General features: G+C 49.7%; 1 protein-coding gene across 2 annotated transcripts in view; it reads left to right on the forward strand.

Annotated features, from left to right (window-relative positions):
- The window catches only part of CNNM4 (cyclin and CBS domain divalent metal cation transport mediator 4), a 48,923-nt gene that overhangs the window by 19,746 nt on the left and 3,668 nt on the right, over positions 1–25,509 (forward strand). The window contains exons 2-6 of one of the 2 annotated variants that reach the window (XM_063648468.1): positions 15,429–15,572; positions 15,930–16,064; positions 17,448–17,617; positions 17,943–18,039; positions 19,458–19,520. In XM_063648468.1, coding sequence (XP_063504538.1) covers positions 15,429–15,572; positions 15,930–16,064; positions 17,448–17,617; positions 17,943–18,039; positions 19,458–19,520 — 609 coding nt within the window. The remainder of the gene's footprint in view (positions 1–15,428; positions 15,573–15,929; positions 16,065–17,447; positions 17,618–17,942; positions 18,040–19,457; positions 19,521–25,509) is intronic. The other variant, XM_054475903.2, reaches the window with a different exon arrangement.

Consider the following 25,509-nt stretch of genomic DNA (forward strand, 5'->3'; position numbering starts at 1 on the left):
GGCCTGATCTCGAACTCTTGACCTCAGGTGATCCACCTGCCTCGGCCTCCTGAAGTGCTGAGATTACAGACTTGAGCCATCATGCCCAACCAAGAGACAGAGTCTTGTTCTGTTGCCCAGGCTAGAGCGCAGTGGCACAATCATAGCTCGCTGCAGCCTCAAACTCCTGGGCTTAAGTGATCCTCTACCTTGGCCTCCCAAAATGCTGAGATCACAGGCTTGAGCCACCATGCCCGGCCCTGATTATAGTTTTATTTTGAAGGATACATATAGGATGAGGCTTGGTCGGTCCTAGAGGAGCTTCATGCCCTCTGCCTGTGGTGTCAGGGCACTCTGTCTAGATATGTTAATGTATTCACCAACCAGGAAGCTCAGTGAGCTTTGGGGTCCAGAGTTTTTATCCAGACCTCATTACATACTCATGTTTGATTAAGTCATTCACCACAGGATTGAACCCAATCTCTAGACCCCTCCCTTCCCTGGAGGAAGGACAATTCAAAGCCCAAACTGGGTAATCACCTGCTTAGTCTTCATCATGTTGCCCAGGCTGTTCTGGAACTCCTGGGAAGGCTTTCAAAGTTGATCATTTTGTATGATTTTGCTACGATTTTTTGTAGATTTCCTTTACCAGATCAAGGAAATTCCCTTCTCCCCTTAGTTAGCTAAGAATTTTTATGATGAATAGATGTTGAATTTTGCCAAATGCTCTTTTTGTATCTGTTGAGATGATTGAATAACCTATTTTCTTTATTCTGAAATACACTGATTGATTTTTGAATGCTAATCCCAAATTTATTGTATAACTGGAGTAGAACTAACTTAGTGATATTATTCTGTTTGCACACCACTGTATTTGATTTGCCAATATCTTTATTTAGGATTTTGGCATCGGCCAGGTGCGGTGGCTCATGCCTGTAATCCCAGCACTTTGGGAGGCTGAGACAAGTGGATTGCTTGAGCCCAGAAGACCCTGTCTTTACTGAAAATAAAAAAATTAGCTGAGTGTGGTGGCATGAGCCTGTAGTCCCAGCTACTTGGGAGGCTGAGGTGGGAGGATCGTTTGAGCCTGGCAGGTGGAGGTTGCCGTGAGCTGAGGTTGCACCATTGCACTCTAGCCTGGGCGACAGAGTGAGACATTGTCTCAAAAAAAAAAAAAACAAAAAACAAAGAATTTTGGCATTTATGCTCATGAGACAGATGAGTCTATAATTGTTTTCCGGCTGTTAAACAGAAGAAAGACACCATATCATTTTCTTTTCTTTAATGGCAGGAAAAATAATTGTTTGATAGTGAGCAAGTAATATTCTTGTCCTCTTCTTCCCCTTCTGTTCCTACACCTAACAACCAGTATCAGCCTCTGGCATCACCTCAACTGTTGCTGTAGTTTTCCTCTCTGTTTGACATCAATGATTCCTTGGAATGATTTTAGTAGTTTGTAAACATTTGGAAACAGTATATGATTACTAGGAACCAACTGGGGTTTACTAAGGGGGAAAAAAGCTTATTTTCATTTCTTTTGTGTGTGTTGGGGAGGGTAGGATTACTAGGTTAGTGCAATGGAAAGCTAGTCCCAGAATAGATGTATTTCAGCAAAGTATTTAACAGAATTTCGGTTAAGTCTTTAGGATCAACCTGGGACCTGTGGGCTGGGATAGTGGTCCAGGCTGGGAATGGGGCTTACACGTGTAATCCTACCACTTTGGGAGGTCAATACGGGAGGATCTCTTGGGGTCAGGAGTTCAAGACCAGCCTGGTCAACATAGTGAGACTCTGTCTCTATATTAAAAATTATAAATAAAAAAAATTAATGGTCCCACTTTTAGGTTGATTTGCCTGTGGATTATTAGCTGGTTGCCAAAAAGGTTCAAAGAATGGAGCCTCATAAGGCCATGAGTGAGCTGTGCCTCTCTGTAAGCAATTGAGCAAAGGTACAGTGGGGAAGGGGTTCCCCGCCACCTCTGGTAGGGGATGCTGGGGCAGGGGCCAGATGGCTGTGAGCCATGCTTCCAGCTCTGCAGTTCCAGGAGAAAAGGCCAGAGGGGCTTCTGAGAATACGGACTGGGTGGAAAGGAAGAAGCAGTTTGCTGGAAGGGTCTGAACTCAAAAGGAGGCTGATGGTGCTGGTAGGACTGCTGGGACCCCCTGCACCACCTGGCCACGGAGAGATCCTGCTCCCAGGGACCAGTGTCTGGGCGGGACACAGTTCACTCCTCTCTCCACTTCATGTTCTTTTTCTTCAGCAGATGGCTCAAGTTCCTTGTTTTTCTCCTTGCTTTCTGACAGCCCTAGCTTCTGAAACCTGCCATTTTTGGTCTCCTGTTGCCTGATTTCCTAATTGTCCTGACTGTGTCTTCTAGGAAGCATTAAGTCTGAACTGACTTATTAGGGAACTTCAGAAACTTAAACACCCAAAACCCTTTCTTTGACTCCTATCTTAAGGACATGGAGATATAGTTACATATATTTGTACACAAGGATATTCATATGGCAAAAACGGGGAGAAGGCACAATTTAAGAGCCCGATGGGGACTGGGATTGTGTATGCATCTGTACAATGACATATTATGAAGTCATTCCGTGTTTTATAAAACTTTTTAGTGACATGGGAAAATACAAAGAATGTAAAGAATTTAAAAAGCAGGGTACAAAACAATATATGTGATCCAATTTGGGGTAGAAATATTTTATCTATATATATCCATTTTAAAACATCAAAGAAAATACACAGTTAGCAGTAGTTATCTTTGGAAGGCAGGATTATAAGTGATCTTAATTTTCTTCCTTCCACTTTTGTTACCGATATCAGAAAAAAACTGTCTCTACGAAAATAAAATAAAATGAAATAAAATAAAATTAGCTGGGTGCAGTGGCTCATGCCTGTTGCCTCAGCTGCTCAGGAGGCTGAGGCGGGAGAATCACTTGAGCCCAGCAGGTTGAGGCTGCAGTGAGCTAGGATTGTGCCACTGCACTCTAGCCTGGGTGACAGCAAGACCTTGTCTCAAAAAAAAGGAAAAAAAAAGTCCTTATCTTTTAGAGATACATATTGAAATACTAAATATTTTCAGGTAAAATGTGTACATGTTTACAGATAAAATCTGGGCTTTGCTTCAAAATCAGTGAGTAGAGCAAGTGGGAGTAGCGAGGAAGAAAGGCTGGCCATGAGGAGTTGTTAATTGTTAGGTGAGGGTGCAATTAGATTATTATCTCTACTTTTGTAGATGCTTGATATTTTCCATAGTAAAAGCTTAAAAATCTAGAGACTACTAGCTAAATGGAAAATCAGAGGCATGAAGACCTGTCCCCAGGGTGAGGGACCAGTCTTAGAGTCCCCATCATCAGTTTGTCAATAGCTTCACCCCCTATGGGCTTGTGTTAAAGGAAGAAGGCTATCTGTAGCAGAAGTCCCGTTTCTGTATCCCAGCCTGATCACCCCTTGTGGTGTGACCCTGGGCATGACTTCTCTGGGCCTTAGCTTCCTCCTAGGAAGAGTGGGATTGGCAGTGGATGTAGGGCAACCCTCTCCTGGGAACATGGCCACCCTGACAGGTTGGTGGCAGGGGGAGGTTGACCATGTCCTGTGTGAAGAGGCAACTGAGGCATAGCTATCCTTATGGGGCTATTTTTTCTTTTTGAGATAGAGTCTGGCTCTGTCACCCAGGCTGGAGGAGTGCAGTGGTGCAGTCTTGGCTCACTGCAACCTCTGCCTCCCGGGTTCAAGCGATTCTCATGCCTCAGCCTCCTGAGCAGCTGGGATTATAGGTGGGCACCACCATGCCCAGCTAATTTTTATGTTTTTAGTAGAGATAGGATTTCACCATGTTGGCCAGGCTGGTCTCAAACTTCTGACCTCAGATGATCCTCCTGCCTCGGCCTCCCAACGTGCTGGGATTACAGGCAAGAGCCACTGAGCCCAGCATTTACGGGGGTATTCTAAAGGGAGCTCTTCAAGCTTTTCATCTTGCCCCTATTTTAAAACCTTTTTTTTTTCTTTTTAGTTTGTGCCTCCATTCATTCAAAAATTATATACATGTGCTATTATACTAGTACATGTATTATAGAATGAACACATAAAAAATTTTAAAGAAGTAAAACCGAAGTCCAGGCGCAGTGGCTCATACCTGTAATCTTAGCACTTTGGGAGGCTGAGGCAGGAGGATTCCTGTAGCCCCAGAGTTTGAGACCAACCTGGGCAACACGGCGAAACCCCATCTCTACAAAAAATACGAAAGTTGGCCAGGCATGATGGCCTGTAATCCAGGCTACTTGGGAGGCTGAGGTGGGAGAATCAGTGGAGTCCAGGAGGCCGAAGCTGCAGTGAGCTGTGATCGTGTCACTCTGCACTCCAGCCTGGGCCACAGAATGAGACCTCGTCTCAAAAAAGAAAACATAAAAAAATTAGCCGGGCGTGGTAGCACATGCCAGTAGTCCCAGCTATTCTGTAGGCTGAGGTGGGAGGATTATTTGAGCCCAGGAACTCTGCAGTGAGCTATGATTGCACCACTGTTGTCCAGCCTGGGCAACAGAGAGAGACCCTGACTCTAAAAAAAGATAAAAATAACAGGCGCGGTGGCTCACGCACTTTGGGAGGCTGAAGCGGTGGATCACGAGGTCAGGAGATCGAGACCATCCTGGCTAACATGGTGAAACCCCATCTCTACTAAAAATACAAAAAATTAGCTGGGCGCGGTGGCGGGCGCCTATAGTCTTAGCTACTCAGGAGGCTGAGGCAGGAGAATGGAGTGAACCCGGGAGGCGGAGCTTGCAATGAGCTGAGATTGCGCCACTGCACTCCAGCCTGGGCAACAGAGTGAGACTCCGTCTCAAAAAAAGAAAAAAAAAAAGATAAAAATAATTTTTGAAAAGTAAAGATAGGCCTGGCGCGGCAGCTCACGTCTGTAAGTAATCCCAGCACTTTGGGAAGCTGAGGTGGGCGGATCACCTGAGGTAAGGAGTTTGAAACCAGCCTGGCCAACATGGTGAAACCTCGTCTCTACTAAAAACACAAAAATTAGCCGGGCATGGTGGTAGCGCCTGTAATCCCAGCTACTTGAGATGCTGAGGCAGGAGAATTGCTTGAACCTGGGAGGCGGAGGCTGCAGTGAGCTGAGATCGTGCTATTGCACTCCAGCCTGGGTGACAGAGCAAGACTCCATCTCAAAAAAAAAAAAAAAAAAAAAAAAAAAAGTTCTTAAAAAGTAGTGTATTAGAGAAACTTAGAAAAGTGGAAAATGATTAAGAAATGAAAGTCACATGGCCAGGTACGGTGGCTCATGCCTGTAATCCCAGCACTTTGGGAGGCCCAGGTGGGCGGATCACTTGAGGTCAGGAGTTCCAGACCAACCTGGCCAACATGGTGAAACCCCGTCTCTACTAAAAAATACAAAAAATTAGCTCAGCGTGGTGGCAGGCGCCTGTAATCCCAGCTATTTGGGAGGCCGAGGCATGAGAATGGCTTGAACTTGGGAGGCGGAGGTTGCAGTGAGCTGGGATCGCACCACTGCACTCCATCCTGGGTAACAGAGCAAGACTCTGTCTCAAAAAAAAAAAAAAAAAAAAAAAAAAAAGTCACTCTTATCCCATCATCCAAAATGTGGATATTTTGGTGTATTTTCTTCTACCAAGTCAGCAACAAACCATATTGCTTCTCCCCCAATATGAAAATAGTTTCTAATTAGAAGAGTAAAAATAAAAAATAGCACGTGAAGTATAAAATGCATTAAGCAAAAGTGAAGGAAACCAGCAGTCTTTCCTACTCTACTGTTTTGGAACTTTTAACTTTACACAAATAGTGAATCACCATCTCTTGAGATAAAGTCATGTCTGAGTCAGCCTTTTTAAGAGCCCTGCAATATTGTTACAAATAACATTGGCAGGCCCTCCTGGGCACACCTTGCATGCTGGCCTGGGTGTTTCCTTTGTATTAAGGTCACTTCCTAGGATTGGGAGAAATGGCAGAGTCCATCCAAGGTCTTGCATATTTTACATTTTGGCACATACTGCCAAATTTCTGAAGAAAAAATTGAACTTCCAATGGTGGGTAGTTCTCCTGCCAACACTGAGAGTACCAATCTCTGAAATCTTGACTAATATGATAGGTAAAAAATGAGTTCATTTTGAAAATTTGTATTTCCTTAGATTTTGTTTGTATTTATTGTATTTCTATTTAAAATTAAGCTAGTGGTTTTGCTTATGGATTTATAAGTCTGGTATACAACAGTGACTTTGGACCAGTTAGCCCAGTAACTTTCATTGAATAATCTCTCTTTTCTCCTGCAATTTAATATACCAGATTTATTATATACAGTATTCCCAATTTGTTGGAGTTTATTTCTGTCCATAAGCCAGGCATGGTGGCTCACGCCTACAGTCCCAACATTTGGGGAGGCTATGGTGGGAGGATCGCTTGAGCCCAGGAGTTCGAGATCAGCCTGGGCAACATAGTGAAACCTCATCGCTACAAAAATTTTTTTAAAAATTAGCTGAGCTTAGTGGCATGCCCTGTAGTCCCAGCTACTTGGGAGGCTGAGGTAGGAGGTTCACTTGAGCCCAGGAAGTCAAAGTTGCAGTGAGCTGTGATTGTGCCACTGTACTGCAGCCCGGGTGACAGAGTGAGACCCTGTCTAAAAAAAATTGAAGTAAAATAAATATTTCTATCCATTGTTCTCTCCAGTACTGCACTGTTTTTGAGACAGAGTCTTGCTGTGTTGCCCAGGCTGGAGTGCAGTGGTTCGATCTCAACTCACTACAACTTTCGCCTCCCAGGTTCAAGTGATTCTCCTGCCTCAGCCTGCTGAGTAGCTGGGATTACGGGCCTGTGCCACCAAGCCTAACTGATTTTTGTATTTTTAGTAGAGATGGGGCTTCACCATGTTGGCCAGGCTGGTCTTGAACTCCTGACCTCAAGTGATCCGCCCGTTTTGGCCTCCCAAAGTGCTGGGATTACAGGCATGAGCCACTGCGCCCAGCCCAGTACTACACTGTTTTAATCACTGTAATCTTTTTTTTTTTTTTTCTGGAGACAGGGTCTCACTCTGTCTCAGAGCCTAGCAAGTGTAGAGTGTATGGCCTGCCTGCTGGGCCACTGCAGCCTTCTGGTCTTCTGGCCTTTGCCTGGACTGACTGCCCGCCCTGACTGCCAGCTGTGTCTCTGGGAGGAAGGGAGCAACATAGATGAGCCCTGTTTAGAATTATGGATGAGCCCGGCTGCCCTCCCCGAGGCTAGAGGGCAGGGGCTTGTCACTCTGGCTGGTTCCTCTCCTGCCCTGGCCCTGCCTTCTTGCTGGGCTGGCCGCCACTCATCCCGGTGGTTGAGGTCAGCACTATTAATAGCCAGCTTAATCCTGCGGGAGCTTGGGTGAAGGGAGGAAAGAGCAGAGAATCGCCAAGAAATCAGGGTGCTCAGCCATCTGCAGGTGTGGACCCAGGGCCCAAGCCTGTGGCTTCCAGTCAGTCCAGCCCGCACCTCTCCCATGGGAGGGCCTGAGAGTGTGGGAACATCCTGGGCCCCTGGGATCTCAGAGGCTGGACCTTCCTGGAGACTCAGTGAGTAAGATGCAGAGGACTCCTTCTTGGGTGGTGGGAGTCCCGGGTCTGCTGTGGGGCCCCTGGCTTTTCTCCATGAGAAAAAGCAGCTGGAGCTGGTGAGCAGGGCCCTCTCAGGGCCCCTGTGGACTTTGTAACCCAGCACCTATAATACGTTTTTCTTAAGGACTTTAAGGGGCTGTAAAGTCTTTTTTATGGAGGGCGGGGAAGGAGGACGCAGCAGTTTGCTAAAATGGGCATTGTGCAGGGCGGGGCCATCCTTTCTGTATCCAGCAGGGGTGTGGAGCACCTGCTGTGCCAGGCACAGTGGGAGGGGTTGGGGTAGCATGGCGAGGAGCGAGGGCACTACTCAGGCCTCGCCGGGCTGCAGCCTAGTCAGTGGGAGATAGACGCTGGTCAGCCGATGGCACACAGCTGTGAAGAGAAGAAATGGGTCGGGGTCCAGGGCCCTGAGAGCCAACATGGGCACCCAGGGCTAATGTTTGAGCCCAGGGCAGAAGGATATGGAGGCTGGGGAACAGGAGGAGCTGTGAGGGACTCAGGCAGGGCTGGGATCCTCACTCCTTGCCCCTGTGTCCGCTGTGAGGGAGCCGTGAGGGAGGCTGAGGCTGGCACCTGTGGTCTGCCCAGCCCTCCGGGGTTTCTGGAGGCCTCACATGGTGTTCTTCGACTGTGGAGGGCATGGTCCCACCTGGCTGCTGCTGGACAGAGGTCGCTGAAGGGCAGAGTGGGCAAGCATGCCTCCAGGCAAAGCCTGGAGAAGACAGTGGGGACAGCCAGGGTGCCAGGAACCTTCTTTCTGGACCCCCTTTCTTGCAGTGCTTGGAAAGTGCTTGGGAAGGCTCAGGAACCCTGAAGTCCCAGAGGAAGCAGTATGAGAATTTTATTTTATTTTATTAATTAATTTTTTTTTTTTTGAGACGGAGTCTCACTGTGTCGCCCAGGCTGGAGTACAGTGGTGTGATCTCAGCTCACTGCAACCTCCGCCTCCCAGGTTCAAGTGATTCTCCTGCCTCAGCCTCCTGAGTAGCTGGGATTACAGGCGCACACCACCACGCCTGGCTAATTTTTGTATTTTTGGTAGAGATGGTGTTTCACCATGTTGGTCAGGCTGGTCTCGAACTCCTGACCTCGTGATCCCCCCACACCACCACCCCCCGCCGGCCTCCCAAAGTGTTGGGATTACAGGCATGAGCTAACATGCCCGGCCTAGAATTTTTTTTTAAAGTTAATTTAATGGATGTGTTTTTTTGTTTATTTGTTTGGTTTTTTGAGACAGAGTTTAACTCTTGTTGCCCAGGCTGGAGTGCAATGGCACGATCTCGGCACACTGCAACCTCCACCTCCCAGCTTCAAGTGATTCTCCTGCTTCAGCCTTCCGAGTAGCTGGGATTACAGGCATGCGCCACCACGCTAGGCTAATTTTGTATTTTTAGTAGAGACGGAGTTTCTCCGCGTTGGTCAGGCTGGTCTCAAACTCGCGACCTCAGGTGATCTGCCTGCCTCGGCCTCCCAAAGTGCTGGGATTACAGGCATGAGCCACCGCACCCGGCCTAATGGATGTGTTTTTTTTTCTGATTATGAAATTAATACTATTGGCCGGGCATGGTGGCTCACGCCTGTAATCCCAGCACTTTGGGAGGCCGAGGTGGGCAGATGGATCACTTGAGGTCAGGAGTTAGAGACCAGCCTGGGCAACATGGTAAAATCTCATCTCTACTAAAAATACAAAAATCCAGCCGGGCGCAGTGGCTCATGCCTGTAATCCCAGCACTTTGGGAGGCTGAGGAGGGTGGATCACCTGAGGTCAGAAGTTCGAGACCAGCCTGGCCAGTATGGTGAAACCCTGTCTCTATTAAAAATACAAAAATTAGCTGGGCATGGTGGCCTGTGCCTGTAGTCCCAGCTACTCGGGAGGCTGAGAGAGGATAATTGCTTGATCCGGAGAGGTGGAGGGTGCAGTAAGCTGAGATCACACCATTGCACTCCAGCCTGAACAACAGAGTGAGACTCTGTCTCAAAAAAAAAAAAAATTAAGATACAAAAATTAGCCAGGCATGGTGGCGCATGCCTATAATGCCAGCTACTCAGGAGGCTGGTGATCCACCTGCCATGGCCTCCCAAAGTGCTGGGATTTCACGTGTGAGCCACAGCGCCCAGCCCATAAAATTGTATTTTAATGAGCTACCTTATGTTATTATTGGTGTCTATTCAATTAGCTGATTAGATTTTGGGGGTGGCATCAGCTGGGTGCAGTGGCTCATGCCTGTAATCCCAGCACTTAGGGAGGCTGAGGCAGGTGGATCACCTGAGGTCAGGAGCTCGAGACCAGCCTGGCCAACATGGTGAAATCCCGTCTCTACAAAAATACAAAAAATTAGCTGGGTGTGGTGGCGGGCGCCTGTAATCCCAGCTAGTCAGGAGGCTGAGGCAGAAGAATCCACTGCACTTGAGCCTGGGCAAAAGAGAAAGACTCCGTCTCAAAAAAGAAAAAAAGAAGCATGGAAATTAAAACAATACATCTACAGCTAAAAATCCACATTTTTCAAAGTAGTCCTTAGTCAATGAAAAGTGACTGAGGAAATATAGCAAAATGTTAGTATTTGCTTGAGCCATATAAAATTGCTGATATTCAATTATATTTTACCAAAACCAGCAATTCATGTGGCTTAATCTACATATGGGGGATTCAGGATGGTTTCTATTTTCTGTTTTCTTTTTATACTTTCCTATATAAAAAATTCCAAATTTCTCATAGTCAATAGTATTAATTTCTTTCTTTTTTTTTTTTTTTTTTTGAGATGGAGTCACTCGCTCTGTTGCCCAGGCTGGAGTGCAGTGGCACAATCTTGCCTCACTACAACCTCCACCTCCCGGGTTCAAGCAGTTCTGTGCCTGAAATCTCAGCACTTTGGGAGGCCGAGGCAGGCTGAACGCTTGAGGTCAGGAGCACGAGACTAGCCTGGCCAACATGGTGAAACCCCATCTCTACTAAAAATACAAAAAATTAGCCGGGTGTGGTGGCAGGTGCCTGTAATCCCAGCTACTCAGGAGACTGAGGTGGGAGAATCACTGGAACCTGCGAGGTGGAGATTGCAGTGAGCTGAGATCGCGTCACTGCACTCCAGCCTGGGTGACAGAGTGAGACTCCAGCTCAAAAAAAAACCATACACACACAAAAATACAATTTTGTTAGAATTTATACAATGAGAATCCTAAATATGTCCTAAATTGATCTGCTTATTTTAGATGTTAAATCAGTTAGCAATAATTTCCGAAGTATAGAAACTTCTAAATTACTAAAATCTAAAATAATTCTTTCCATCTTCAGCCTCCCTTCCCCTTCCCCGCTCCCCTTCCCCTCACTGGTTACTTTTCTTCTCCTGCTAAATGGATGTAGAGGCACAAAGAAAGACAGGAGGAGGGACCGGTCACGGTGGCTCACACCTGTAATCCCGGCACTCTGGGAGGCCGAGGAGGGTGGATCACCTGAGGTCAGGAGTTCGTGACCAGCCTGGCCAACATGGTGAAACCCCATCTCTACTAAAAATACAAAAAATTAGCTGGGCGTGGTGGCGGGCGCCTGTAATCCCAGCTACTTGGTAGGCTGAGGCAGGAGAATTGCTTGAACCTGCTAGGTGGAAGTTGCAGTGAGCTGAGATCGCGCCACTATACTCCAGCCTGGCGACAGAGCAAGACTACATCTCAAAAAAAAAGAGAGGAGGTCGGGCTCACTGTCCCATGGGCCTGATAACTGGGACAGAGCTGCCCTGAAGGGAGACAGGAGTGTTGGGGGGAGGGGCATGAGCTGGGTTTTGGCTGTGTTAATTTCAAGGTATTAGTGACGTCAGGCAGCACTTGGATAGAGGAATCTGGAGGGCACGGGAGAGGACAGGGTTGCAGAGATTTATTTGGGACACTTGTACACTTGTATTTAAAGCTGCTAGGCAAGGGACCCGGCGTACAGACTGAGTTCTGAGTCTCTCCAGCATTAAGTGGTCAGGGAGAAGCAGTGACCCCTGAGGTCAGGAGCACTGGGAGGGCTGTGTCCTGGAAGCCCTGTGCAGAAGGGGCTTCCAGGGGAAAGGAGGGAGTGACCGTTGGTCAGCAGGTCATCTGAGAATAACACTCCACCATGAAAGGTCATTGGTGACCTTGACCAGAGGCTCTCTGGCCCGGGGAGGGGAAGATTCTACCAGGACAAAAAGATGTCCCCTCTGGACAGACAAATTAGAAAATAGGAAAAACAGTCCAGGGGCCCAACGCTCACTCTGCAGAGGGCGACTGACTGGCCCCTTAGGCTGGAACCTCTGTACAGAACCCCAGTTGGCCAGCCATCATCCGGTGCCCAAAGCTCAGCTTGCAGAGGAGGGGTGAACGTGTACACGGTGCCCAGGGCTGCACACCTACAAGGTGCCTGTCATGCAGCTGGCTGCCACCTGAGGGTGCACACACACAGCAGTGGATCCCGCCAGGGGGTCTCAGAGAGGAGGCGGGGGCTGAGAATGGTATCAAGACCCTGCTCAGGGAATCAGCTCATTTCTTCCACAGGAAGGCTGTTTCCACTTTAAGAGAGGTTGCCAGGCTGGGCGCGGTGGCTAATATCTGTAATCCCAGCACCCTGGGAGGCTGAGGCAGAAGGATCACTTGAGGTCAGGAGTTCGAGACCAGCCTGGCTAACCCGGCGAAACCCCGTCTCTACTGAAAATGCAAAATTAGCTGGGTATGGTGGCGCGCACCCAGCTACAGGAGACTGAGGCAGGAGAATCGCTTGAACCTGGGAGGTGAAGGTTGCAGTGAGCTGAGATTGTACCATTCCAGCCTGGGCTACAGAGCGAGACTTGTCTCAAAAAAAATAAAAAAAGAGAGAGTCCACCAGCCTTTCACTGTGAGGGAACCTCTCGTTGGTCAGGATTTGGTCTGAGCCTGTGGAGTAATTAGGGATGTGAATGTAGTGGGGAGGTTGTTTTCTGACTTTGGGGGTCTGAACAAGGTTCTGCTCACTGAACCTTGTCAAAGAACACACCCCCATTCCCTGGGGCTCAATCTGTGGCAGTGGAAGGCACAGAGGGCCCTTGTCCACCCTAGAGACTCTCACCAGTTTCCCTTTGTTCTCCTTAATTTTGTTTTCCCCCTTAATTTTGTCTCAGTTTTGTTTTTAAATTATAAAAGTAAAACATGCCCATCAAATATAACAGTATAGAAGGGTATATAGAGAGGCAAAGTAGCCTCCTCCCCAAACTCCAAATACCCCCAAAGGCGACCACTCTTACTGCTTCCGGACGCTTCCAGGGCAGTTCAAGCCCACACACCCCCTTTGTTTCTGTGCAGGCAGATGGCTCCATGCATTCTGTCCGTGACTTGCTCTTTCACTAATAGTGTATCTTGGATTTCGTTCCGCGCTTTATTCATCCACCTCTGCCGTGTTCTCCCTTGAGTAGCTGTGGCCCCTTTTGAGTCCCTGCGCCCTATTGCTATTGCTTTAGGTTGTTTCTGGTTTGGGGCTGTTAAAAAGAATGTTGCCAAGAGCCCCCTTCTCTTGTGTCTTTTGTGAAGGTTGCCTCTCCCTAGGGTGAGTTCCTAGAAGTGGACCTTCTAAGTCCAAGGTTAGGAACCCTTGATTTTGTGACATCCTGACCAACTGGCCCCCTGAAATTTTGTACCCTTTTACCTGGCCACCAACCAGATACATGTGAGGGCCTGTTTGTCTTCCCCATCCTCCACCATAACTGGGCATTACCAGGCTTTTTAGAGGGTGCCCATCTGGAAGGGGGTACAGGTTGGGCATCCCAAATCCAAAAATCCAAAATCCCAAATGCTCCAAAATCCAAAACTTTTTGAGTACCAACATGATGCTCAAAAGAAATGCTCATTGGAGCATTTTGTAGTTCAGATTTTCAGATTTGGGATGCTCAATGGCATGTATTCTGCAAATATTCCAAAATCCAAAAAAATCTGAAATCTGAAACACTTCTGGTCCCCAGTGGGGAATAAGGGATACTCAGCCTGTCAAAGCTGCCTTGCTTTAATTCCCATCCCCATGTGGTGACATTGTTTAGCTAGATGCCCAGGCCCTTCCAGGCGCACTGTCTTTCTTGAGGGTACTCCTGTACGGACAGCCTCCAGCAGGCACAGAGGCCTGGGGGCGGACCCCAGGGTCCCGGCCTGGCCCGCTGCCACCCTGCTGGAGGGCCTCACAGATCTCTTGAACTTGTTGGCTCATCTCTAGGAAGATACTGGGGTGTTTTCAATCGAGTCCAGCCATGGCTCTGTCTAGCAAGGCACTAAATGTTTTTTGACCAGAACCTGTAGTGGGAAATATATATATCATAGCCCCTGGCATGTGTGTGAAGAATTTTCACAATGCAGTACTCCCCCCATCACATGGGGTGTATTGTGAGAATTTTTACTTTAGTCATGAGACCTCGCATTCTCTCTGCTCTCCCTAAGAGGCCCTTAGAAGTTCTGAACAGCCCATCTTGGGCTGGGGGATTTTCTGTGGCCTTAAAGACCTGGAAAACATCCTCCACCGAGCGTATTTAGGATGAGTTCTTTAGTCCCTAGAGCGAGGCCCTTGGATTGTGAAGGGGAAGCCATGCAGAAGACCCTGACCTGACCTTCCCAGATTTCCGGGGGCCTTTCTTCCTAGGCTGCTCCAAACCCGTGTTCCTGCGAGTGGGGCACGGCACACAGGACTCATTCTGCCTAGACTGTGGACCTGGCCCTTCTTGGCTGGCCCCTCTTGCCACTCGTTGGGGCTGGGGCCATAAGAGCAGGGTGTGGCCTTCAAAAAGGGGTCTGGGAAGACCCACCACCCCACAGGGTTTCTGTGGAGGGTCCTGCCCCACCCCAGCCTCCTTCCCTCACTTTGGGTTGAGGGGGTGGCCCCTCTCTAATTGTAATCTCTGCCCCACCTAATCACAGTGCTCGGCCTCTCTGTGCCCTTGTCAGTTTGGGTCTTTCCCCTCCCCAAGAGTCCCAGAAGCCCCTGATAAGTGATACCAGGCAGGGTGTGGTTTTTTTTTTTTTTTTTGAGAGAGAGTCTCGCTCTGTTGCCCAGGCTGGAGTGCAGTGGCGTGATCTCGGCTCACTGCAACCTCTGCCTCCCGGGTTCAAGCAATTCTCCTGCCTCAGCCTCCTGAGTAGCTGGGACTACAGGTGTGTACTACCACAACTGGCTAATTTTTTATTTTTAGTAGAGATGGGGTTTTACCGTGTTGGCCAGGCTGGTCTCAAACTCCTGGCCTCAAGCAATCTGCCCGCTTCAGCCCCTCCAAAGTGCTGGAATTACAGGTGTGAGCCACTGCTCCCAGCATTGCCATTTTTATCCGATTTCAGCAAGTAGTCCTGGCCTGGTGTGGTGGCTCATGCCTGTATTCCCAGCACTTTGGGAGGCTGAGATGGGAGGACTGCTTGAGCCCAGGAGTTTGAGACCAGCTTGAGCAACATAGTGAGATCCATCTCTACAAAAAATAAAAGAGTTAACCAGGCATGGTGGAGTGGAGTACGCCTGTCGTCTCAGCTACTCGGGAGGCTGAGGTGGGAGGATCTCTTGAGCCCAAAAGTTGGAGGCTGCAGTGAGCTATGATTGCGCCACTGCACTCCAGCCTGGGTAACAGAGCTAGACCCTGTCCTTCCCCCATAAAAAAAGAGAAAAACAAAAAAGCGGTCCTTAACGACATGCTTTTAAAAATTGCTTTTAGTTTTCCTTTTCATAAAAGCAATGTCTGTTTGCAGTAGAAACGTCAGGAAAGATGGAAAAGATAAAAACCACCGTGACCCCATCCTGGTGACTTATGACCCTACGTCTAGAGTTAATGTTTTGGTTGAGGGAGTCTCATGACTGGCCTGTGGGCTCTTGTCTGACCTGCTGCATTGTCCCACAGGGAAGTCCCACCTGGCCATCGTGCAGAAGGTAAACAATGAGGGTGAGGGTGACCCCTTCTACGAGGTCCTGGGCCTGGTCACCCTGGAGGACGTGATCGAGGAGATCATCAAGTCGGAGATCCTGGACGAGTCCGACATGTACAGTGAGTCCAGCCTTCCACAGGGCCCAGGACCCCTTTCCTGCTTGGATCGAAACCTGGTGTCCCTAGCTGGAAGGGCCATAGTGCAGGGACACAGGAGGCCTAGCATCCGGAGGCCCAGTGGCCGGGTGCCCTGCACTGGCCGGGGTGAGCAGGAAGCAGGTTGCTGAGAGCAGTGCCCAGAGGCTGCCTTCACCCTTGGCCTCTGTGCCTCGGGGTCCTCCCAGGACCCTGCCAGCCAGAGCCCGCTGCTCCTGCGTGGGACTAGGGGCTGGAGAGCAGGAGCTGTGGGGTGGGTTCCAGTCTTTTCCTGAGTCCTCAGGGGTCTGTGTTCTCAATTCCACGCTCTTCTTCTGGCAGCTGACAACCGAAGCCGGAAGCGGGTGTCTGAGAAGAACAAGCGTGACTTCTCTGCCTTCAAGGATGCGGACAATGAGCTCAAAGTGAAAATCTCCCCGCAGCTCCTCCTGGCCGCTCATCGCTTCCTAGCCACGGGTAGTGTGAGGAGGACCTTCCGGTCTTGGTGGAAATATGGTCACAGGGGGAGAAGTCCTGGGTTTCCGGCTACTTTCCCCCCATAGGATGAGGGCTGCAGCAGGTGAGGGGTGCAGAGACAACACAGCCACCCCTGGAAGGGGCCAGGTGTCTGCTCCACCCCTGGGGATCTCCCTGCGATTCATTTGCCATTAATGGGTGGCTACTGCAAACTTCTAGGAAGCATCCAAGTTACTATATTTAATAGTTTGGGAAATAATGAGTAGGCACTATGGTTCACACCTGTAATCCCAGCACTCTGGGAGGCCGAGGCAGGAGGATTGCATGACCCCAGGAGTTCGAGACCAGCCTGAGCAACATGGCGAGACCCCATCTCTACAAAAAACACAAAAGCCAGGCATGGTGGTGCCCTCCTGTAGTCCCAGCTACTTGGGAGGCTGTGAGGTGGGACAGTTGCATGCCTGTGGTCCCAGCTACTCAGGAGGCTGATGTGGGAGGACCGCTTGAGCCCAGGAGTTTGAGGCTGCAGTAAGTTGTGAATGCACCACTGCACTCAGCCTGGGCCACAGAACAAGATTCTGTCTCAAAAATAACAAAGAAGAAAATAACCACTGAGGTGGGCTCCTAGGCTGGCCAGGCCCATCAGGGCTTGTGGAATGGGAAGGAGAAGGGACCCTCCCGCTTCTGCAGGCCTGCTGGGTGCGGCTGGACCCCTCGTGTGCTCACCCACTCTGAGGAGCTTGTATCCAGCTCTGCTCTTATCTCTCCGGCCCTCCCTTCTGCAGACGTGTGCTGGTTCCCGCAGGAATTCACCTCTAGTTCAGAGACATTTCTCTCTTTTCAGCCCTGATTCAAAGCTCCATTGGGGACTTGGGTGACAGGTTCTGCTCTGCCCGCTCTGTCCCCCACTTCCCCCAGCCCAATTCATCTTCCTTCCCACCCCTTACTTGTTAAGGGGTGGTAATTCCCTCTCCATTATTTTTCCTGTGGGATATTGATGCTGATGCAGTAATTATAGTCACATATACTAAGCACTGTCCATGTGCTATCCCATTCGCCCTCACAACCACCCTGTGAAGCTTTTACCCCCATATTACAGATGAGGAAACTGAGATATGGGTTAAGTAGTTTGCCCAAGGTCATGTGCTGTTCTTGCAGGAGCCACTGTTCAAGCCCAGGCAGGCAGGCAGCCTTGGATCCAACCAGTCAGAAGCCAAGCGTGCTCCCTCCCCAGGGAGGTGCAGAACCGAGGGCCGGCCGAGCAGGGCGGGAGTCATCCGAGCACAGCGTGGCTGCTGTGGTTGGGGTGGAGGCACAGCAGTGATCGAGCTTTAGGGCCACCTGGCCAGCCCCGTGTGAGGTCTCTTCTCTCTCCTCCTACAGAGGTCCCCCAGTTTAGCCCCTCCCTGATATCAGAGAAGATCCTGCTGCGGCTACTCAAGTACCCAGATGTCATTCAGGAACTCAAGTTTGACGAGCACAATAAGTACTACGCCCGCCATTACCTGTACACCCGAAATAAGCCGGCCGACTACTTCATCCTCATCCTGCAGGTGAGCCCGCTCAGCCCTGGGCCTGCCACCTGCTCCCCCTGGCACTGCAGCACCCCCCAGGCCCTCTCTCCCGCCTGCTGCAGAGGTGTGTGGCTTCCCGGCCTGGGGAGCCTGCTGCCTGCCCTCGAGCCCCGCCTGCCCCACGTGGCCATCCTCTCCCTTAGAGGCCACCCTTGATCTCGCAGGTCAGGCCGCTGAGCTCTCCAGGGCTCCAGTACCGGCCCTTCCTCCTGCCCCACCGTCCCTTGTTCCTCACTCCCCATCCTGCCTCATCCTTTGTTTCCTCCCTCACTCTGTCTCTAACTCCAGCCCTGTGTTTTTTCAGGGGAAGGTGGAGGTGGAGGCAGGGAAGGAGAACATGAAGTTTGAGACGGGCGCCTTCTCCTACTATGGGACTATGGCCCTGACCTCGGTCCCCTCCGGTGAGTGGTTGGGCATGGTCTTTGCTGCCCTCTGGCCCCCCTGCAGCTGGGGAGCCATGGACCGACACCAGAACTGAGCATGGGCCCGAGAGCTCATAGCCAGCTGGCTGGGGCAGAGGGAGGCTGGTGAGGCGGGAGCCGCCAGGGCCCGGAGCGGGTGGTGTGGAAGAGCAGAGGGAGCTGCCCCTTTGGATGGGGTCCAGAAGCTGGAGGGGAAAAGAGGAGTGAGGGATTTTAGAGTAAAGGCCTGGAGGCAGCGGAGGGCATGTCCAGAGGTGAGAAGACCAGCCTGCCTGGAGAGGAGGCCTGTGGGGAGGAAGGCCCAGGGCCCTGCTCCTGAGGACAGGAGGGGAGTCTGAGCATCCAAAGTGCCTGGGGTCAGGAGCCGGGTCAGGAGCCAGGCCAGGGCGGGCTGCAGATGGGTTTGGCTTTTCGGAGGACGCAGCTACTGGGTTTTGGTTAGAGGTCAGCTCCGATGGAATAAAGGGCCTTGGGGACAGACAAAAGGGAGACTGGGCACCCTCCGAGAGGTGTTACGGAAAGTCCGGGGATGCGCCGCTCTGGCCGCCCCAGTGCCCTCTCCTGTGCTGAGTGGCTGAGGCTTTCCCCACAGAGCCCCACAGACAAAGCCCCGCAGGCCCGGGTCTTGCCAGCTCATCTCCTCGCTCCTCTCCAGCCTTCGGTCCTGGGGCGAGGTTGCTGCAGGGTAGAGAGAGAAAGTCCACTTTGGTGCTGGAGAACAGGCCACGCCAGTGGGGTACGAGCTGCAGCTCCCAGAGAACCTCTGTGCTGTGCCTCTCACTGTCCTTTGACAAAAAGGACCCCGAGAGGGAATGGGGGTAGGGCACCCATGAATATTGACACCCAGCTTGGCTTATCCACCATGTCCTCGGCCCCTCCACCAGATGAGTGGGGCATGGCAGGCTCCCTGGGCAGGGGACAGACAGGGCCCCAGAGCGGGGCTCTGGGCAGGTTAACCCTGCCAGATGCCTCAGGCCTGGGGACGACTTCCTGTGCCTCCAAGAGCAGCTGTTCTCTGTTCAGTTTGAGGAGATCTCATTCAGAAGGGCAGGCAGGCACGGGAGGCTTCCCCCAGGTGCTGTTTGTGCAGTGAAGCCTCAGAGGCCCAGTCAGGGCCCAGGCTCTGTCCGTCGACCCATAGTCTCTCTGTTCCCACTTGGTGTGGCCAGAAGGGAGGGGAGATGACTGAGCACGCTCAGCCAGCTTCTGCCTGTCTCCGCACAGGGCTCATCGCTATGCCCTGAGCACCCTTCCCAGCAGAGCCATGTCCCTTTCTCCACTGGGCCCATCTCTGCCCAATGCAGCCTGGCCCCATCAGGTCTGCCTCTGTCCTGTGCCTATGGTTCCGTGTCCTGTCTCCTGACTGCGCCCATCACTGACCTTCTCTTTTGCTCCAGTGCCTTCAGTCCAGGTCGGGTGTCCGCCTGGCAAGCGGAACTCCCTGCTCTGCTGGCTCACAGGTAACGTGGCATAGCTGAGGGTCACGCTGCCACCTGCTGCCTGTGCCTGCACACTGCAGCTGCATTAACCTCCCCACAGGGACCCGGACGCCCCCCTGCTCAATGTGGGCCGCCCGACCTCAGTGGCTCTGCTTGGCTGGGGCCCAATTTCTGGGCAGCTTTGCTGCCTCAGCTCTAGAAGGGGCCCCCAAAGATCTCTTAGTCCTTGAGATCACACACTCATAGACACATACACACAGAGACACACAGAGAGATACACACACAGGTACACATAGCCATAGACACACGCAGAGACACACATAGTGAGATACCACACACACAGAGACCACACGCAGAGAGACCATACACACAGAGACCACACACACAGAGACCACACACAGAGAGACCACACAGAGATACCACACACACACAGAGAACACACACACAGAGACCACACACACAGAGAGAGACCACACACACAGAGACAGACCACACACACACAGAGACCACACACGCAGAGACCACACACACGCAGAGACCACACACGCAGAGACCACACACACGCAGAGACCACACACACAGAGACCACACACACAGAGACCACACACACGCAGAGAGACCACACACGCAGAGAGAACACACACGCACAGAGAGACCACACACACAGACCACACAAGCACACAGACCACACACGCACAAAGAGACCACACACGCATAGAGACCACACACGCACAGAGAGGCCACACACACAGAGACACAGATACATCCATCCATAGACACATACACACAGAGACACACATGGATACACATACCCAGAGAGACACACAGAGATACCACACACAGAGTCACACACCCATAGGCACACACACAGACACAGAGATACTACAGACACCCATAGACAGAGATACCACACAGAAACACACACGCAGATACACCCGTAGACACACAGATGCCACAGAGGCACACACAGAGAAACACACACCCGTAGACATACCAGGATACACATACACACACAGATACACCAGTCATAGACACACACACACCCACAGGCACACACACAAAGAGACACACACAGACACACACCCATGGACACACACAGACACACACAGAAACACCCACCCATAGGCACACACACAGACACACACAGATACACATCCATAGACACATACACAGACACACAGACACACAGGTATATATACACAGATACACCCATAGACACACAAACACAGAGACACACAGATACCACACACAGACGCACACAGATACACCCATAGACACACACACACACAGAGATACCACACACCGAAACACACATCCATAGACACATACACACAGAAACACACACACATGCACACACACACATGCACACATAGAGGATAGGCTGGGAGTGGAGGGTTGCTCCTGGCCCAGCCAAGTGAGCGCCGGCCAGCCTGCTGCCCTCCGCGGCCAAGACGAGACGCACCCCAGCGGGTAAGCACTTCCTGCTCCAGGCCACCCACACACCGTGGCAGGGTGACTTGTCATCTCATCAGCTTTCTCTAAAAGACTTTCCAATTTTCTTCACAAGCTTTGCTTCCCGTTCAGCTGCTGGCCCGGTAGGCAACTGCGAGGCCGTGAGGGGCATGGCCCCAGGTCAGACTGCCTACTCAAGAGCCACCTCCACAGTTGCTGGCTAAACGACAGTCTTTGTCTCTGCTTTCCCCTCTGTGAAATGGGAACAATGTGTGTACCCCCTTCATAAGAGTTATCAGGAGAGTACGTGGGAGAATTCATGTAAAATGTTGAGTTAGGTCTCAATTATTATTATTTCTATTTTTTCCTGATTACAATGAAAATGTGGTGTTCCAACCAGAAAGTCTTTCAGGAAAGGCCAGTGCCATATGCTGCTTCTGGCCTTGGATGTGTCATGCTCCTGATGCCTGTCCAGGGAGTCGGTGGGAATAGGGTCAGACTCATTCAGCTTGAGGCTTGCTGGGATTCCCGTGTGCAACCAGGCCGCAGAGGGCACAGGACGGTGCTGGTCTCGTCAGGTGTGGCCTGTGTCCATCAGGAGCAGCACCAGCATCTTTCAGCTCCTCACACCCCAACTGCCCTAAAAACCTGTCACCTCAGCCCGGGGATTTCCATTTTACATTTGTACAGCTGGGCCTTCTTCCATCTGAACTGTTCCAAGGTATACTCTGCTATTTTGACCCTCTGTTTAATAAATAAATAAGTAGATGAAAAGGTGACTTAGAAGCAGTTACTCCCTGTCCCTTTCAAACCTCCCCAGTGTGACCTCAGCCTCCCTCCCCTCCTCTGGGCTCGCTCTGGTTTCATGGATGGTGGGGAGGTGATGCACCTGTGGTTTGAATCCTGAGAGCAGGTGTGCCCTCATTGATTAATTATCCGCTTTATGCTTTATGCATATTCATAGGGGTCTTTATTATAAACAATACCATGATATAAACTTTTTTACGCAAAAAAGCAAAAACTTTCCCTGTGTTTAAGGTTATGTCCTTAGGATATCCTTTCAGCCATAAAATTACCAGGTCAAAACCTTGCAATTGGCCAGGCGCGGTGGCTCACGCCTGGAATCCCAGCACTTTGGGAGGCCGAGGCTTGCGTGGATTGCCTGAGGTCAGGAGTTCGAGACCAGCTTGGCCAACATGGTGAAACCCCATCTCTACTAAAAATACAAAAATTAGCCAGGCGTGGTGGTAGGTGCCTGTAATCCCAGCTACTTGGGAGGCTGAGGCAAGAGAATCGCTTGAACCCAGGAGGCGGAGGTTGCAGTGAGCCGAGATCGTGCCATTGCACTCCAGCCTGGGCAGCAAGAGCGAAACTCTGTCTTAAAAAAAAGAAAACAAAAAAAAAAACCTTGCAGTTTTTGTTTTATTTATTTTTTGCTTTACTCATAAAAGTAAGGTAGCTTATTGGGAAAATAGAAAAAAGTATTGAAAAAATTAAAAAGCATCATAATTTCATCTCTCAGAGACAAAATGGATTTTGGTGAATTTTTTCTAGGACCTCTTTTTTTTGTTTGTTTGTTTTAAGAGACACGTTCTTTCTGTCTCACCCAGGCTAGAGAGCAGTGGTGCAATCATAGCTCACTGCAGCCTCAACCTCATGGGCTCAAGCGACCCTCCCACCTCAGCCTCCCGAGTAGCTGGGATTACAGGCATGCACCACCACCCCTGGCTAATTTTTTGTATCTTTAGTAGAGACAGGGTTTCACCATGTTGGCCAGGCTGGTCTTGAACTCCTGACCTTGTGATCCACCCCCCTCGGCCTCCCAACGTGCTGGGATTATAGGCGTGAGCCACCATGCCTGGCCAAATTTTGTATTTTTAGTAGAGACAGGGTTTTGCCATATTGGCCAGGCTGGTCTTGAACTCCTGATGTTGGGTGATCCGCCCGCCTTGGCCTCCCAAAGTGCTGGGATTACGGGTGTGAGCCACCGCACTCTGCCCATGTCACTAATTTGTGTTGGTTTTAAATTCAGTCTCTTGGCCAGGCTTGGTGGCTCATTCCTGTAATCCTAGCACTTTGGGAGGCTGAGGCAGGAGGATTGCTTGAGCCCAGGAGTTTGAGACCAGCCGAGGTAACATAGCAAGACCCTTTAAAAAATAATAATAATAATAAAATAAATTCAGTTTAAAAAGAAAATTGTTTATTTTAAAAATAAAATTCAGTTCCTGTTTCTAGAGTGTTAGCATTAATTAAAAGCATTCCATCATTCAGATAGCTATGTGAAGTATTAAGTAATACCCCTAGTATTTCTGCTTTTCCTAGAACTTAATCAGAGGTGTTACTCATTAGATACTTGCGCTTGATCCTCTAATGATCCTCTAAAATATTTCCTGTTCTTGCATGGGACTACCACAACCTCATCATAGAATGGCCAGTTTCCTGAGAAACTATAAACTATAAACTGTAAACTAGGAAACTATAGTTTCCTAGTTTTATAAATAAAAATCAAAGCTTTACTTAAGCACAAAGATAGAGTATTACTCAGTTTAGTCTCTATTGTTATACCCTGGCTCCTTTTCAGTTTTATGAAAATAATTAGATGTTTTGGGAGCATGAAATTACTAGCTTTCCAGCTAAAATGTTCTCAAATCTACAAAATACAGAGCTACATAAACATGAAACCACTTTTGATAACGTCAGTCATAAAGACTTGGACTCAGACTTCTCTCTCTTTTTTTTTTTTATTTAATTAGATCTTGGGTTCAGAGTTGAATTAATCATTATCCTCAGTTCATGACCCACTAAGACCTTACCAGGTCCCTCTTTTGTCTCATTTAATTTTTATTTTCCCCTTTGTTCTTCATCTCTACTCTTCTTCCTTCCCTAGCTATCCAACACACACACACACACACACACACACACACACACACACATGCACTTAGTTAGAAATTGTATTGGTCATTGAGTCACTAGATTCAGTATGTTTGTTCTCTTCACTTGGCAATTTGTTAGAATGGCTAACTTAGTAACTTAATAGTTAAATAAGCAAATCAGCTTAGTCCGCTTCCTGTTTGTTTAAAACGATCCTGCATGCCTTCACAATTAACTTCTTTGTGCATTTCATGGTTTCCTGTGTTCTCAAAAACAAGTTAATGATACACAGTAACGTATATCATTTGAAAAAGCAGTTTCTTTTTCGAAATAAGAAGCCCATTCTTCCTTACTCAAGATTGTTACAACTCTTATTGGAGATTCCAGATTGTTACAACTCTGCCTCATGAGAGGGGAGAAGCGCCTGTCACCCTGACCTGCCCCGGCCAGGCTGGCTGGGTTGCAGGTGGAAGTGGGTAGGACTGTGTTTCATGCTGAGTAGGTTATGTGCAAAACACACTTTTGACTCCATAAAAGCATTTTCTTTTTTGGGGGGTCGGTGGGTGGACAGAGTGTAGTGGTACAATCTCGGCTCATTACAACCTCCGCCTCCCAGGCTCAGGTGACCCTCCCACCTCAGCCACCCAAGGAGCTGGGGCCACAGGCCAAGAGCCACCACGCCTGGCTAATTTTTGTATTTTTTGTAGAGATGCAGTTTTGCTGTGTTGCCCAGGCTGGTCTTGAACTCCGGCTCAAGCAATCTGCCCACATCGGCCTCCTAAGGTGCTTACAGGTGTGAGCCACCTCGCCCAGCCCCCGATAAGAGCATTTTAAGAGGCGACAGGGCTGGCAGGGCATAGTGGCTCACACCTGTCTGTAATCCCAGCACTTTGCGAGGTTGAGGCAGGCGGATCACCGGCAGTCATAAGATCGAGACCATCCTGGCTAACACAGTGAAACCCTGTCTCTACTAAAAATACAAAAAAAAAAAATTAGCCAGGCATGGTGGAATGTGCCTGGGCGACAGAGTGAGACTCCGTCTCAAAAAAAAAAAAAACAAGAAAAAGAAAAAAAATTATCTGGGGCGTGGTGTTGGGCGCCTGTAATCCCAGCTACTCAGGAGGCTGAGGCAGCAGAATTGCTTAAACCTGGGAGGCGGAGGTTGCAGTGAGCCAAAATCATGCCACTGCACTCCAGCCTGGGTGACAGAGTAAGACTCTGTCTCCAAAAAAAAGGTGTGACGGGGCATCTTATGTGTGGGGTGTGTATTCACAGTGAGAGAGTGCAAACTATACATTCTTCCTTTTAATGCATATTTTTTATTTAAAAGTATGCAGTTTATGTCACTTGATATAAGCTGGTATTGAGACAAGGATGGCAGTTTGCTTGTTTGTTTCGAGACAGAGTCTCGCTCTGTCACCCAAGCTGGAGTACAGTGTGCGAGCTTGGCTCACTGCAACATCCACCTCCCAGGTTCAAGCGATTCTCCTGCCTCAGCCTCCCAAGTAGCTGGGATTACAGGTGTTTGCCACCACGCCTGGCTAATTTCTGTATTTTTAGTAGAGATGGGGTTTCACCATGTTGGCCAGCCTGGTCTCCAACTCTGACCTCAGGTCATCCTCCTGCCTCGGCCTCCCAAAGTGCTGGGATTACAAATGTGAACCACTGTGCCCAGCCTAAGGATGGC

Source organism: Pongo pygmaeus, chromosome 12, assembly GCF_028885625.2.
Source record: "Pongo pygmaeus isolate AG05252 chromosome 12, NHGRI_mPonPyg2-v2.0_pri, whole genome shotgun sequence".
Taxonomy (NCBI): domain Eukaryota; kingdom Metazoa; phylum Chordata; class Mammalia; order Primates; family Hominidae; genus Pongo; species Pongo pygmaeus.